Consider the following 16,294-nt stretch of genomic DNA (forward strand, 5'->3'; position numbering starts at 1 on the left):
ACAGTGTTAAATTGCTCTCATTTTCACTCTGGCTTGAGGAAATGAAGGTCTGATGGAGCACTTGTGCCATTTGTATTACTCTGAAGTAAATATGAATGTCATTGACATACTTGAGTAGAACTGTGCTTTGAAAGAAGAAAAAGGGATGGGGTCACCTACAGGCAGGGAACTCTGAAAATGTTCTCCAAGTAGTGATTCGTGATGGCTTATTTTCTACTAAAAATTCCTTCCAGGTCATCCAGTTTTTATAAGCTACATCTGTGTGAGTCAGAGATCATATGCCTAGTACTAACACAAGCTAAACTCCCTCCCCAGTCTCTGCTATTTCCTCTTTAAACTGACATTGTTTCCAAGCACCCAACAGAAGGAAAGGGCCCATTTAGTATGTGTCATAACACACAGCCCTCCCAGGCTGAGGGCAGGAATAGATGTGGCAATGAACCACAGAAATATCCACCCCCTGATTAGGACGTAAGGGGGGCTCAATGAATGCCATTAGTAGATGCCTAATTGCTACAAACCGTGCTGAGGTTTAGCAGAGTCTGTCTCTGTGCTGACAGATATATACAGATGGGCTTCTTTTTTTAAATTTTTAATAAGGAAGGAGCTAGCTTGGTGACCCTGGAGCCTAAGCTCTAACTACAGTACTGGGCTTCCCCACACAAGTTTCCTGGAGTTAAGCCCAACCCACCTTGCCCTACCAATGTGCCTCATCCTGCTCTGGAAAGTGGGCACAATTTTGCATCTTGCTGAGATGCAGCCACTTTAGAAGTGCCAAGGGGCCCTGAAAACAGCAGATCTCCCCATCAGGGAATGTCACATGCAAAGGGGATTCCTTGGATGAGCCAGTGCAACTGGTTCTGTATTGCCCCCACAACCACCAGCATGGTCCAGGGAGATGGGGGAGTGGTCAGTTGACAACTGCATTCAGGCTGGTCTTAGTTGCAATAGTAGCCAAGTGTATGCTAGAGCAGCCCTAAAGCTGCAGTAATTTACTCTACGGGCCAGGTAGACCTCCCAATTTTTCCCAGGAGATAGGGATGCGCTATAATGACCTACAGCCACCCTTTTCTGCTTCCCTTACCCTGATCCATTCCTGTGCTGAACATATTTTGGGCAGGATATCTCTGCTAGGTTTAGTGACATCATAACTCTCCCTCCAAACTCCTTCCTACTCCCTCCTCAAACAGTCGGAACTTAGGATGATGGACTGTGCACCATGTCTATAAGCTCTGGAGGACCAAGGAGCAAGAGACAGGATATGATCCCATGCAGATTGTTTGCCAGCAGGCTCCTCCCATTTATGTAGAGGCACCTGCTGCTCAAGGGCCTCTGGTCATCTCGATCTGCTCTAATTTTTAGGCCCAACCCAGACCCAAGCCCATCCACCTTGAATCCAAGAGGATAGAGTCAGTAACTGACCTGATCTCGACCCTTCCCCTTGAACCTGAGTTAGTGCTGATGTCTCCTTCTGCCCATGGGATCAGCCTGGCTGCATGCCCCACTCCTGCTGTCCATCACCTCCTGCCATGCCAGGTGCATGCTGCGACTCCTTGGCACCAGGGCTGGATTAACCTTTTGTGGGCCCGGCACCAAACATATTTGTGGGCCCCCATGGAAGCAATGGAGCATGGTGTAGGGAGGTCAGTCCCCAGAGCAAGGGGCCAGCCAGAGGCAGTGGGCCATGGCATGACATGGCATGGCAAGTCCTGCTCTGCCCAGTGCAGGGGCACTATTTACAAACTGGGAGTTGCCAGACACACAGGGGCCTGCCTGGCACTGTGCTGCCAGGATGTCCCTTCCCCTTGGGGACAGGCCCATGCCACACTATGCAGCTCCGCCGAATGCCCCCTGACTCCCTATGGCCAGAGGCCCCCCCAGACCCACCCACAAATGCACAGCGCCCTTCACACCATCCCTGCCACAGCCCCACCACACAGAACCCCCTCTCCCTAATGCCTCAACACACACAGATCCTCTCCACCCCTCCACAACCCAGCACCCCCCATACTCCGCACAGACCCACTCCCCCAAGCCCTGTCTCCCGGCCACACTCACTAGCCCTGCTGGGAGGTGACTGTGTGTGCTGGGCTGAGCTGGCAATGCAGCCAGGGCTGGTCCCAGGGCCAGGAATCTCTCCAGCCCCTCGGAAGTGGTGCGATCAGCCAGGCCAGGACCTGCCCCAGCCGGACTCCCTCAAGACGCACTTGCCTGGAGGAGCCCAGCAAGCTTGCCACAGTCTCCCCCCTCCCGCCCCCACCTGCCTGAGACTGGCCAGGCTTCTGCACCAGTCCCAGGTGGCTCAGCTCTGGGGAGACAGGTGGGGTCCCACAGGTGGTGAGAAGCAGAGACTGCCAGGAGCCAGAGGTGCCAGGGAGTGGACAGGAGCCCTTGGCCAGCCAGCGGGCAGGCCGAGAAGAGCAAGTGGTGGGCAGGGGGAGCCAGTGGGGTCTCGGGACGCAGTGCAAGTGAAGCAGGCAGGGGGTCCTTCTGAACATGGGCCTGGCTCCATGGAGCCACTGGAACAGTTGTAAATCTGGTACTGCTTGGCACACTCACTCTGCTGCGCACACAGCACAGTGAGGTGCTGCTGGCAGGGGAAGCAGGGCATACAGCCCCTATGGTGCCACCCCCACGGGCAGGACTTGGAGAGTTGATTCATTGTGAGAGGGTCCTGTTGTTTTCCCACCTCGACCTGACACTTGCAGTCTCATCTCATGGGGTTTGGGTTGGGTTGCAGGGCTCTAATCTCAGCTCTGGTGGTATGACACTGGGAGAGAGGCAATCTCTCAAGTAATTGAGTTCCAAACCATTTAGCCCTTTTACCAGTGGCAATACCTTTATCTCCACCTAGCAACTTACTGACAGCCAGTGTAGAACCTAGAGCAGGGGTGCTACGTGCACCCCTCATGAAATTTTGCTTCATAACCAGGCAGCTCCATTGTGTTGTCATTCGTTTTCTAGGAGTCTTATTATAGTTATCTAATCTCAAAGTCCTATTACAGCAATCTAGCCTCAGAACTGTTCTATAGGACAAGAGTTTGCAGATTTTATGGTGAGGCAAAGAAATATTTGTCTGCTTCCTACACAGTCACAGCATATGATCTCCAAAAAAAAAACCAAAAACCTGTCACAGTCAGCCAATCTTAATATAAGCTTTCTGCTGCTATTGTTTTAGCGATGTCCCTTCTGCCTGGGGGCTCATCTTTAAACCACAGAGAGATGGTATTGAGGGGCTATTGTACATCTAAGATATTTATATGGCCCCCTGTCATCCTCACAATCTCTAATGTAGTTGTTCCCACAACACCCTGTGAGGTGGGGAAGTGCTAATAGATGGGGAAATGAGGGTCAGAGAGACTGTGGCACAGAGGCAGGCCACTTGTGGCACTGAACTGAACCTGGGTTTTCCCCAGCCTAACCACTGGCCATTCTTCCTTTCATGACAGCAAACAAGGGTACCACAGAGATGGTCTGAAAATTTGTCAAAATGAATTTATAAGAAAAATTGAGTAGGGGAGAATTGTGGAAAAGCTCACAAAAAGTTGCAAAATTTTCACTGAAACAATTTGACTAAAAAATAGATAAAAATCATTTGCTCGTTTTCCCTCCTCCCTTGTTTTCTGACCAGTGGTTGGTACCAATTAGTGCTAATCATGCTAGTGTCTTTTACACGTGAGCTGAAACCTCACATTCATTTACTATGGACTACTGAAAATAACTGCAGGAAAGTAATTTTCTGTTACAACCTGAGTTTGAACCACAGCTACAATTGATGTCCTATCCCACTATCAATTGGAGGCCTATGCACTTTCTAAAGGCTCTGTGGAATCAAGGAAAGCACCTCAGATTCCCCAGAGCCTGCAAACAGCTCCTAGGATTAGCACTGCTACAGCATTTATACAGTATAAGGTTTAAAACTCCATATGTTTCACTGAAAATGAAATACATTTTCAGCTAAATTCCTTTTTATTTTATTTCGCCCAAGGCAGTTTTTCTTTCTTCTGTGAGTAATTTTAAATATTTATCACTGGCTGACCACAGATCAGAGGAGTAGTTTTTAATCAGTGAGTTGAACACATTCCATAACTGCCTCCTTTGTGCATCATGTTACAGTGGAATCTGCCTATTGTGATCTCAGTTCTAGTGAAATTCCATATACAGTGAAGTTAATATTGTGACAGGATTCCCCCGGCGTGTAGCCTGGGACTGTGAGACCGCTGTGCCCCCTGAACTCTCTCCAGCCTGGCTAGTGACCAGCAGCAAACCCCACCAAGCACTGTGATCACTCAGCACAACAGCATGGGGAGCCCCACACCCAGCTAGATTGCATGAATGCTCCCAGAGCCACTCATGAATCACACAGAGAAAGGCACCAGAGTCAAATCCTCCCAGCATTGTACCTCAGGAATATACCGTCTTGCACTGCTTAAGACAAGCAATGCAGATTTATTAATCGGTTCACCACTTCAGCGATGGAAAGTGGACGTACACCAGCCTTTGCAAGACCTGAGATTTGCCACACACTTCATACAAACTCACTGGTAAAGATAAAGAGTTAAACAAATTTATTGACTATAAAAGACAGATTTTAATTGATATTAAGTGATAGACAAAAAGTCAGTGTTAGTTACCAAAAGAAAAAAAATATAGCTGTGCAGTCTAAACTCTCAACCCTAGTAGACTGGGCAACAACTAGATTAAGCAGTTTTTCTCAGCCACTGGATGCTGCAGTCCTTAGTATACAGAGTGGCCCAGATTTCAAGGGTGAAATCTCCTCTGTTGGAGTCTTTTCTTCTTCTCAGTGTCTTAGTTGCTTGCAGCATAGGTGGGGGCAGGAGACGGGCCCAGTATGTGTTCACTCTGTCTGTTTTATAGACGTGTGCTTGGAAAACACCAGTCCAGGCATGTCTGGGTGGGCCTTGCTGAGTCTCTAGGCAAGGCTGAGCAATTCCTCTGGTGTGGCCTCATGCAGGTGAGTCACTGCATCATAGCTCCCTTGCTGGACAATGGCTGTTGATGGGTTGATTGATACCCCACCTGGGTGTTGGCTACTTTCCTTGCTGTGATCCCTGGGGAGCTGTTTGATTCCCCAACTTGCAGCATGTTTTAGTGCAACATGCTGCAAGTTGCACAATTCTCATAACTTCACATGCATTGGTGATATACACACATGGATAGAGAAATGACTTTCATCCAATCATAACCTTTCTCCTGATACCTTACAAGACATGCTTTTTATGTAAGATCACAATTATATAAAATGAGGAATATGGGGGTTCCAGGATGCTCCCCCAAGGCATAGAATGTCACAAGTAGTTATTGGGGTAGTGCCCATTTTGGGCTGGGTGCTTGGAAATACCCAAATAGGGTCTGATCTCTGAGATACTCACAATCTGAACGTAAACTCAGAAATAAGATATACCCTTGAGAGTAAAGATTTGCAGATCAACCCAAGCACACAAGGCCTATATATACATTTCCGATCATGAACTACCAAGTTTTTACAGATCAAAGAAATTAACCATAAGTATATAGAAGACAAGATTTTGAAATGAATAGACATATTGGACCTTGTCCTTCATGTTACCTTAGTTGAGGTTTCAAATCTGAAAATAGTTGGTAAAATGACCTATGAAGACAGCAGCTAGAGAAAGTTCAAACCGTTCTTGTGATGAGCCAGTTTCTCTGTTGTCAATTTCACTGGACATAGGCTATGCACATTCAGAAAAATTGCTCTGGAATTAAGGGATTTTTCTTTTCCTCAGCTCCATTCTCTTAGTGAAGATATAAGGCTTGTGCTTTAGCAGTTCACAGTGTAAGAGCATTGAGAGCATCTATACAGCTCTCTGGCAATTCTAACTTGTCATGGACATTCAGCTGTGTGGGTCATCTACATATCTGCAATGATGTGAGACTCCATCGGAAAACTCCAAATCACCTCTTCAATGCTAGTGCACAAACAGTGAAGCTTTGCTTGCATTGGCTGAGGGGGACAATCCGTGTCCACTTGTGGAGGGAAGCTGGGGCTCAAGGATGAGGAAAATTCTGCTTTGATAGCAGCGCACCCCACAGAATAATTATGGCCCAAGATTTGGAGTTATTGATAAAGAACACCCACTAGGCAAAAGACTGTCAATCTAGATGGCTGTCTGGGAAGGGCCCATTCAGATTAATGAGCCATTAGGAAAAAAACTACAGGCCTTAGAAGTTTATCTCCCACTGGGGAGCCTTCCTGAAGATGCTAGAAACAGTCTCTGTCTCATGGCTGCTATGACACTACAGGGCCATGTGATCAGGTCACCTGGTGCTGGATTCCATCTTGGGATACCTGTGTTTTTCCACTGACTGGCATGGGAACCAAGCTTGGAAACAAATGGTTCCCACCATATGCAAAGGTTCGTCACTGACTCCTTGCCCAAAGAGATTCCTAAAAACACCCGAGGAACAAAGATTGTACTAGGGGGAAGTGCTGGACCCAGGCTAAAGGGACTTTTAGACTGTGAATGAAACACCTGGGGATTCCAACCTGTAAATTACTGAAGCTTGGCCCTTAAGAATCTCTGCAGCCTGCTTGAATCATCATTCAGGGTGAGAATTTGCTACTCATATTCAATCTTTTCAGTATATTAAGCTTAGTTTGTGTGTTTTGTTTATTTGCAGGTAATCTGCTTTGATCTGTTTGCTATCCCTTATAATCACTTAACATCCATCTTTTGTAGTTAATACATTTTTTTGCTTTGTCTAAAGCCAGTGACTATGGAAATCATAACTTGCAGTGGAAAGCTGTTGCATATCTTTCTCCACATTGAGGGAGGGGGCAAATTTCATAGCTTACGCTGTACAGTTTTCTGTGCAGCACAAGATGGTATAATTTGGGGTTTATACTCCAGAGCGGGGTGCATGCTTAGGAACTGGGAGGTGCCTTAGCTGTGCCTTTCCATGCAGGGGCTGTGTAAAGAACCTGTGTGTATGTAACTGCAGCTGGGTGTGTCCCTACCTGTATGTGTGCTGGTTAAAGTGCAGACTGGTCACAGCGGTACAGTGTAAAGGGAGCCCAGGGGGGCTCAGTGATCCTGCCCTTTCAGTGGGACAAGTCCCTCATCTTCCTGTGCATGGGCAGGAGTGGCAAACCAAGCCCCCTTTAACCTCTTTCTCCCTCAATGGAAACATTCAGCGTGTTACGCTGTGACAGAGAGCTAGCTGTAGCATGGAGAAGGCTACAGGCACAACTGGAGCCAATTAACCTGTTTCTAGTGGGGATTACTAATCCTTGGTGGTAACTGTTGGATTAATGAGGTAATTGGTTCAGTAACTGGGCGGATATATATTTGGGAAGAACAGAGAGCTCAGAGGTTGAGCCGGGTGGAGAGAGAAGCTGGGTGGAAGGTGGCTTCTCCTGTGTATATGTACTATGCCCTGCCCTGTTTGAAAACAGAGGATTAAAGATACATGTGGTGGAAAAGAAATAGACTGTATTTGTTGGTGGCTGGGGACCACGAAAGCAGACTAGACATTACTGGTCAGTGGGTAGTTGATGAAGTGCCTGTGACATGCTCCTTCTATTTAAATCCTGGTCCTGTTCTGACACCAGTATCACTCCTCTGCTAATCTTTAGCAGATGTGAGGGCCTTATAGGTTAGCTTCCTACTGGAGAAGAAATCAGTGACATGGAGGCTGGATGTATTCTAAATGTAATTTGCTTTATTTATAATACATCCCCAAGTCCTGGAACAGAGGTGGTCAAATAGCATGCAGGCAATGCCTTCTTTCAGGGACCCCAGCCCAACACCAATGCTTCGTTCCCATGGAGCAGCTTTGGCTCAAGAATTGTCTGTAATCAGAGACTGAGGCAGAGATTAAACTCTCTGTCTGCTCCCAGCTCGTCTACCAGAGACCAGTATAAAAAAACTAACAAGAACACAGCATATTTTTCAAAGGCTTGACATTTGCTCACATGCCAAGAAAAAGTATGTAGAAGATTGTGTAATTGTGCCACCTGCTGATTCCTGCCATAACAACAGGACAAACAGTGAGCATCATTCATAAAGCATTTTCTCCATTAGGGTGTGGATTACTTGAATATAAAACAACACATCCATTACATGTGTTAATCCTATGTAAGGTAGAATGGGGCCCACTGTTTTTACTCATTTATTAACCGCATAGAGTGTTCTGGCAGATGCTCATCTTTGAACTAAATGTGTGAGTAGGATCTCTGAACCATGGGCCTGGTCTAAGGTAAGTCTTTCCATTGACTTGAATGGTATTTGGTTCAAACCCTGTCTAGGTATGTGGGTGGTGCAGTCCTCTTTCCTAGCCACTCCTGCAGTGGGAAGCAGAGTGGTCTTTGCTTAAAAGCAGATGAATGTTGCCTCCTATGGCTCACTCATGCTGCTGGTGCTGCTTTGTGTTCATGTCCTCTGGGCACTCAATACTGTGGTAATTCACAATGGAATAACTGCACAGATTTCCCTAGCACTGCAGCTATTAACCTTCTACATGACAGTTTCTCACTTGAAACCATTTGTAACCCAATGCAAGGTATTTCAAATGCCATCTTTGCTCCTTTCTCACTTCCCTTGTTCTTTTACTAGAGAAAGATCCACACCAAAGCCCAGGTCTAACCAACTCAGAATCTGAGGTGTTCAGACTCCAGATCTCTTGATCCTACTTATTTAAAAAAAATCTTATGGGGTAAATAATGAAGGGATAGGAATGTCATTTATTTACATTTGTTGTTTGCGGTGTTGTAGTCGTGTTGGTCCCAGGATTGTTGTTTCATTACAACAATCTGTAGCCCACTAACCCTTCTTTGCCCTATGACTGCAGAGTTGTGAAGTGCCCACTTTATCTTGAATGGTCTCTTCCAACGTGTGTTAACTCCTTATGCTTAAAAATCTGTTCCACTTTGTATTTCACTGTGACACTCCCAGTACTTTTACCAGACCCGAAGAAGAGCTCTGTGTAGCTTGAAAGCTTGTCTTTCACCAACAGAATTTGGTCCAATAAAAGGTATTACTTGACCCACCTTGTCTCTCATTTATTTACATTAAAATATTCAACCTGAGTTCGCTAATGTGAGGTAGTTAACCTGAGTTAAGAACATCCTTTTTTTTTTTTTGCAGTGTAGACACACCCTTTGAATTCCCACTTCCCAGGATGCTTTGCTATTGGGGAAGCAGTTGGAAATATTATGAAAGATTTTATGTCATTCATGACTGTGCAGTGAGTTCTCATGTTTAGAGCTGGTTGGAAGTTTTCAATGGAATGTTTCCATTGGAAAATGTTGATTCATCAAAAACAAGACTTTTTGCGGAAACACATTGGTTTTGATTAAATTTTCATGAGGAAGATTCCTGAGGATGGAGTGTTTTGATCACAGAGAGAGCAAGAGTCCAGAATAACCAATGGTCCAGTGGTTAGGGCACTCACCATTACAGAATGAGAACAAACGTCAAAACATCGCCATTTTTTTGCGAAACAGAATTCTTGTTTTCTGGCCATCATGACTCACTAAGGTAAGTGTAGCACAACCAGAGTCATGGACTTTCCTATATTTCCCTTCACTAATGCTGGTGCATTTCTAAATGCAGTCATTTTTTCAGAATGTAAGACATGTGAGTAATAACATGTCAGAGTTTTAAATGGCTTTTGAGTCTTTTTGGCCTTGTTTGGACAGGAATCTGTGTCTGAGAGCAGCCAGCACACATGCACTGAGCATTACACATTGCAGCTGTGGTTAAACTTTTACTGATTGAAAAAAAACCATTTTTGTTCATTGTCTAAACTGGATCAAAGAATTGTTGTTTCCTGTCTCCTATTACTTCTATTGTAACCTTTAGAATTTTTTGTGTCACACTCAGAGGAGGAGAGTGATTCCAATGAAAGATTCATCCTGAGGATCATATACAGAAAGGCTATATTTAGGGGAGATTGTTGAACCAACACATTCTATTGGCATCTACTGATCAATAGGCAGCTTATACTGAGCTGTAGGGCCTATGCTACAGACTCACACATAGTGGGCCTGCTTATCTACTGCTTTGCACCTTCTGTACTCATTTAAAGTTGTGCCGAGTGCATTGTGATTGGGTAGCATTCCACGCAGATATAAAGGCTTTACAAGGCATGGGCACTAGAAAGAAAGATGTCCAGTGACTTCTGCATTATAGTGTATGATGTGAAGGGTTAAGAGCACTCCTTTGTATACAGTTTCATAACGTAACTGGTCATTGCCTTTCATCTAAGATGCTTACGTATAATACATTTGTTTATACCTTATGCTTATACAGGCACTCAGATAAAATGAATTAGGACTTTCTTATAAAGCGCTCATGTCATCTGAGGATCTAAAAGCACTTAACAATCATTATCTGAACCTCAGAACATTTCTATCAAGTTGGTAAACTGAGACATGTTAACCTCTTTGCTTATCTATTTGTTTAAGTTACTTGTCCAAAGTTTACAGAATTCAAGTAGCAGAACTGAGAAAAGATCCCAGAAGTCTCAGACCGATACCCGAATCATTAGAAATCATATTCCTTCCTAATAAAGGTCTTGTGAAGCTTTTGTGATCTTCCACATAACGTTATTGCTACAGTATAACAAAATGATGGACAATACCATGTTCTTTATTAAGATCCTCTTCAAAATCAACTTGACAATTGGATCACTTATTCTATGCCCAGTAAAACAAAGTTTCCTGCATACATACATAATTTCAAACACAGTTCTTAGCTTACTTAGATTTCCATACACATACATGTGTCAATGTACAGTAATGGCTGAGAACTTAAATGAGAAATAATAATACTTAACACTTTTATATAGTGACTTACAGACATTAACTAATGCATATGAATCACTGCCCAATGAGAGAATAAACAAATGTTATCCTTATTTTACAGCTGTGGAAGCAGAAACAGAGAGGTTATGTTATTGGCCCCAAACCACACAAGGAGTGAATGGTATATAGACAGGAAGGGTAGCCCAGTAACTAGTGTGATAGCCTGGGTCTTGGAAGACCCAGGGTGAATTTGCTGCTCTTGCTACAGATTTCCTGAGTGCCTTGGACAAGTTATGTAGGCCCAGATTTTAAAGATCTGTAGGTGTTGCTCTGCCCAGCATTGAGGTAATTTAGCTGGCTAAGATACTCAGGACTTGCAATGCTGAGCAGAACATCACCTAAATAACTATAAAAAGCGAGTCTTGACCTCTTTGTGCCTCAGTTCTCCATCTGTAAAATGGGATGACAGAGAAGTACTATCTCACAAGAAGGTTGTGAGAATACATACATGAAAGTTTGTGAGGTGCTCAAATACTGTGGTAACAGAGGCTATATAAGAGCTGAAACAGACAGTGTAAGAGCCTAGAATAGAACTCCCAGTCCTGTGCCCATTATGTACTGTTCATGGCTTTTATTTATATGACCAATAGTAAAACTGTGTTGATCCTGCTAATGTTTTTCTCCATGAACTTGGTGGACAACAAACATAAGCTTATTGAGATGATAATAGGGCTCTGCAGTTATTATGGGCAAAATTCTGCCTTCACTTTCTCTAAGCAACCCCACTAATGCTGCTTTAACATGATAGACTGTAATGGTTTCCAAAGGCTTATGGCAGAAAGTTGTGTGGTCTTTAGTGATGTCAGTGAGGATGTTAAAAAACCCAGAAATATTTTTTTCTTATCATTAGAGATGGCCAAAATGATTCAAGTTTTGGGCAAAGGTTCAGGGAAGTTCTTATTTTACCAGAAACAAACCCAATCTCAAAGAGTTCTTAAGGTTCAAAAAGGGGTAGCATTTTTCCTGTTGTTTTAAAAATAATAATTTTTCCCACCTCTGCATAAATTATTCCTCATCTTACTTCTCTGGAAATTCTTCCTCTCACAAACCTGCCATGCTGCTTCTCCTTTTATCTAAGAAGGTAATCAGAGAAGAAAACTTTCTATTTTGATATAAGGCTAGGGTGTCCTTCAGTATTCTTTCATTTAGAGCTAGTCCGAACTTGGTATAGCCATCCCATGGGAAATTTTGGCATTTCAATATTTCCTGTGAAATGAAATTTTCAAGAACAATTTGTTTTCAGTCAGTCAAAAAGTTCTGTTTTGGTAAAACTGAAACATTTCAGTCTGATTTTGACTTTTTTATTATATTATGGTTTATAATAAAATATCAAACAAAATAAATTTGTAAACAATAAGCTAAGAAACAAAAAATTGAAAATATTGCATTGCACCCTTCTTGAAACAGTTTAAATTTTTTTAAATGAAATTTTGTCAGAATTGACATATTCCCACAGCGCGTTTTACATTTGTTTATAAAAAAAGGCATATTCTGAGGGAAAAGCTTTCCATCAGAAAATTTTGAACCTGCTCTGCTTTCACTGTAATTTAGGGCCACTCTACTTATGCTTTTCATAATATGCATCTTGGCTCCCTATGAGTAAATAACATTAGCTACTGCATAAGGACTTCAGCCTGCAAGCTGTTGAGCACTTACTGAAAAAGGCTGAGTGTCATCAATTGACTTCAGCTGTACTCTAATGTCCAGAGCCCAGTTCTGCAAAGGGCTGAGCACTCATCTCCAGTGTTAGCACAATTCAGCAGCTGCTAACACAATCACTCTGTGCAGCTCCGGACTCATTTTGCAGTGTGGCTGCTCTCACTTGAGCTAGGCTTACTCATGAGAAGTTAACTCATGTAGCTAAGTTAACTCAACAGTGCGGATATCGCCTATATTACATGATAAAGAATGTGCTCATGCATTTCTTAATCATTCAGATCTTCCACTACCATCAGTTTGATTTCAAAGGCAGTCATTGTATGGTTTTCTCCATTATACTTCTGTTTTTAATTTTTTATGAGTATGCCCCATGTTTGTCTAATCTGTATTCTCGTGTATTAATTATACAGCACCACAGATGCGAATTATTCTTTATAGACAGGTATAAAATACAGGTCTTTGCTCCTGAACAGCTTACATTCTACATTGTCAGCTACATTCATTGACCCAAATTGTGCTCTCAGTTACACCTGTGCAACCCCTTGTTGCTGGGGGTTACACAGATGTAAAAGACAAGAAATTGTCCCACTCTACGGAATAGAGGGTTACATTCCATTCCATTCCATGCCACCAAAGTCAGAGCAATCCCCAAAAGGTATAACCTGGCAATCACGTAAACAGCAATTTTTGGATTGGAGCATTTGGAACACCTTATTAGCCAAAGGGGGAAAATAATGTGGACACTAAACATCAATTTAAATTGAAAGGGGGGAGGGATAGCTCAGTGGTTTGAGCATTGGACTGCTAAAGCCAGGGTTGTGAGCTTAATCCTTGAGGGGGCCATTTAGGGATCTGGGGCAAAAATCTGTCTGAGGATTGGTCCTGCCTGGAGCAGGGGGTTGGACTAGATGACCTCCTGAGGTCCCTTCCAACCATGATATTCTAGGATCTTAATGATCCTATAAGACCTTCCATTCACTATAGTCTCATTTGAAAATGTTCCTTATATTAAAAATGTATTCTTTCAAATGTATGGGTACGGTGTTTAGCTTCATAATACTGACAGTAGCTGTTATAACATGGCTTTACTTAGAGAACTATATTCTGACATCAGACACTTATCTTCATTAGCAATATAAATATTTAAAAAGATAGTGTGTCAAATATACTTCAGCCATGAATATATAAATATATCATGAAATGTGATTCAGTCATGAAAAATGTTGTCCATTAGCTGGTAGAAATAGGTGTCTACATGGAGTTTTGTATTGAGATCAGCTCCCCAAGCTTTCATGCATAATGAATGCAGCCAGGGCACACAATGGGGTGCCATAATAGATGGATATTAGGAACTGATATGTTGAAAGGTTTTCTTGTAACTTTGCAATAAGCAAAACTGTGCTATCGTGCTAATGAAGAAGCAGACTTTTTCTTTGGGCATTCAGTCGAAATGGACGTTCTCAGAGTGTCCAAAGAATTCTCCATCCGGATGGACTCTGATTTGTTGCATATCCTAGGCAGGCAGCATTTGTAGAGTTCCCTGGATTTCTTTCTGAAATGCTTGCCTACAATGACATACAATACTGGGTTAAGGCAGCTGTTGCTATAAGCACAGTATGTAGCTACCTGGGTCACCAAATCACTGATATCTTTAGTAATGCAGTCAGAAATGATGCCTACCTGAATTAGTATGTCAATGAATGTGGTAATCTGGAAAGGAAGCCAGCAAATGATAAACAGCAAAAGGACAGCAAGGACCAAGATGGTGGCTCTCTTCTCAGTTTGGATTTCTGTGAGTCTTTGTATTTTGTTGTCTTGTAAGGCTTTGATTATTTGAATAGTACAATAGGTAATTACACAGAGTGGGATCAAAAAGCCCACAGTATTCAGCAAAATGTGTGTTGCAATTGTCCAGTGTGTGGATGGATAATGAAGAATGCAGGCTGTGTCCTTGATTTCTTCCACATAACCGACAGACCTGAACACTAGAACAGGGGAACATATGAGTAATGCAGACACCCAGATGATAAGGCTGTTCCATTTGGCACATGTACCTCGTCGCATACGTCCAAGAGACATGGTTTTCACCAGGGCCAGGTAGCGATCGATGCTCACCATCATCAAAAAATAAATGCTAGAATATAAGTTCATGTAAATGATTGCATTGACAGCCTTGCAAAGGAAAGTGCCAAAAGGCCACTTAAACTTATTAGCGATATTAATGGCCCAGAAAGGTAAACCGCAAACTAACATCAAGTCGGCAACTGCCAGGTTTGCCAGGTAAATTTCAGCCACTGTGCAGCGACTCTTGTGGAAACACAAAACGCTGAGGACGAAGCCATTCTCTATCACTCCCAGGACAAAAATGACCCAGAGGAACATAGGCTGAAATGTATATAACCAATCCCATGCATCCAAACTAATACAGGTAGAGCTGCTGCTGTTTTCTGATGTGTTGTGTGAAAAAGACTGATTGATTCCAAGCTTCCAGGTAGTCATACCACTGGAAATATTTTCTGCTGTGATGGAATCCATTTCTCTGCTGGAAAATAAAATGTGAAATAAGATAACTGTTTATACTCCCTAGGATCATGTCTTTGAATAGAATACAGACTGACAATTAATTGTATATAGCATGTGGTTTACTCTCTTACAGATACTGCATATCTGCAGAGGCTTTGAGACAGTAACCACAGGAGCATCCCAAGTGGACCTCGTTCAAGTGACTGAAAACAGAAGAGGTGAAACAGCGGCATATGTGTGGGGGGCTATGGTTTGGGATGACTGAGGCTGGGACAAAATGTTTTTATGGATCATTAATTCTATCAATATAAACTAGAGCATTTTTGACACCTTGAGTGGGCTGTTGGTTTCCTTCAAGGTTTATCTTTTTGTAGTGTTAAGTGTAGTCTCCTATAGGACAGACTTGTATTCTCTTTCTCTCTCTCTTTCTTGATAGTTTTATGGTGTGCAGGTGTTATGCTTGTGGCATCTCACTTGTTATTTTATACCCTTCCTTGAAAAGTGGTGATTTGGTTTCTACAGGACATGATGATCCTTTCCCCCTCTTTCTTTAATGGTTTTTAGGCTACAGTGATGGAATGAATGTTGTCAGCAGCTAAGCACCACATTTTCAAATGCAACTGTGCAACTGTGATTTTGGACAGGTAAATTTGTGAGTGCAAAACCTGCATCTGCCAGCAAATTGGGTTGCTTGCCTTCTAATGGCACGCATCCAACGAAGTGGGTATTCACCCATGAAAGCTCATGCTCCAAAACGTCTGTTAGTCTATAAGGTGCCACAGGACTCTTTGCTGCTTCTAATGGCTGGATTCACATGCCTATTTTTTGCATCTATAATACCCTGCCTGATCCACAGAGTGTATGAATGTTACAGCCCCAGCAAGAGAGTCCTGCTTTTAGTCTGGAGGACCCTGTTTCAATTTCTGGTCTGATGGCCAAGATGGTGTCTGTCACATAAGTTCAGGCCTGTCCAGGATTTCTGTGGGACAATTTTGATGCCAGGTGACAACCTCTTAGAGAACGTGGCCCTATATTGTTAATATTACACAGCTTGGAATGCCTTCATGTTTCAGGGGAAGCACTTTAGAGGCACTAATGTCAGTTAGGTGCCTAAATTCCGTTGAGTTCAAATGGAAGTTGGGTTTCTAGCTGCCACTCTGGGCCTTTGAAAATCAGCCCTTTGCTTGTTACTATTATATTCATAGATTCCAAGGCTAGCAGGGACCACTGTGATCATCTTGTCTGACATCCTGCATAACACAG

General features: G+C 43.1%; 1 protein-coding gene across 5 annotated transcripts in view; it reads right to left on the minus strand.

The window, feature by feature from the left end:
• Nucleotides 1-10,618: 10,618 nt before the first annotated feature.
• Nucleotides 10,619-16,294, minus strand: part of BDKRB2 (bradykinin receptor B2) — a 39,113-nt gene continuing 33,437 nt past the window's right edge. For 3 of the 5 annotated variants that reach the window (XM_039538631.1, XM_039538634.1, XM_039538632.1), the window contains one exon: nt 10,619-15,050. In XM_039538631.1, the coding sequence (XP_039394565.1) occupies nt 13,910-15,043 (1,134 nt within the window). In that variant the 5' untranslated portion in view covers nt 15,044-15,050 and the 3' untranslated portion in view covers nt 10,619-13,909. Of the gene's footprint in view, nt 15,051-15,361; nt 15,495-16,294 lie in introns of those variants that run through there. The other 2 variants (XM_039538635.1, XM_039538633.1) reach the window with 2 other exon arrangements.

The sequence above is a fragment of the Mauremys reevesii genome, linkage group 4 (assembly GCF_016161935.1).
Source record: "Mauremys reevesii isolate NIE-2019 linkage group 4, ASM1616193v1, whole genome shotgun sequence".
In the NCBI taxonomy this organism is placed as follows: Eukaryota; Metazoa; Chordata; order Testudines; family Geoemydidae; genus Mauremys; species Mauremys reevesii.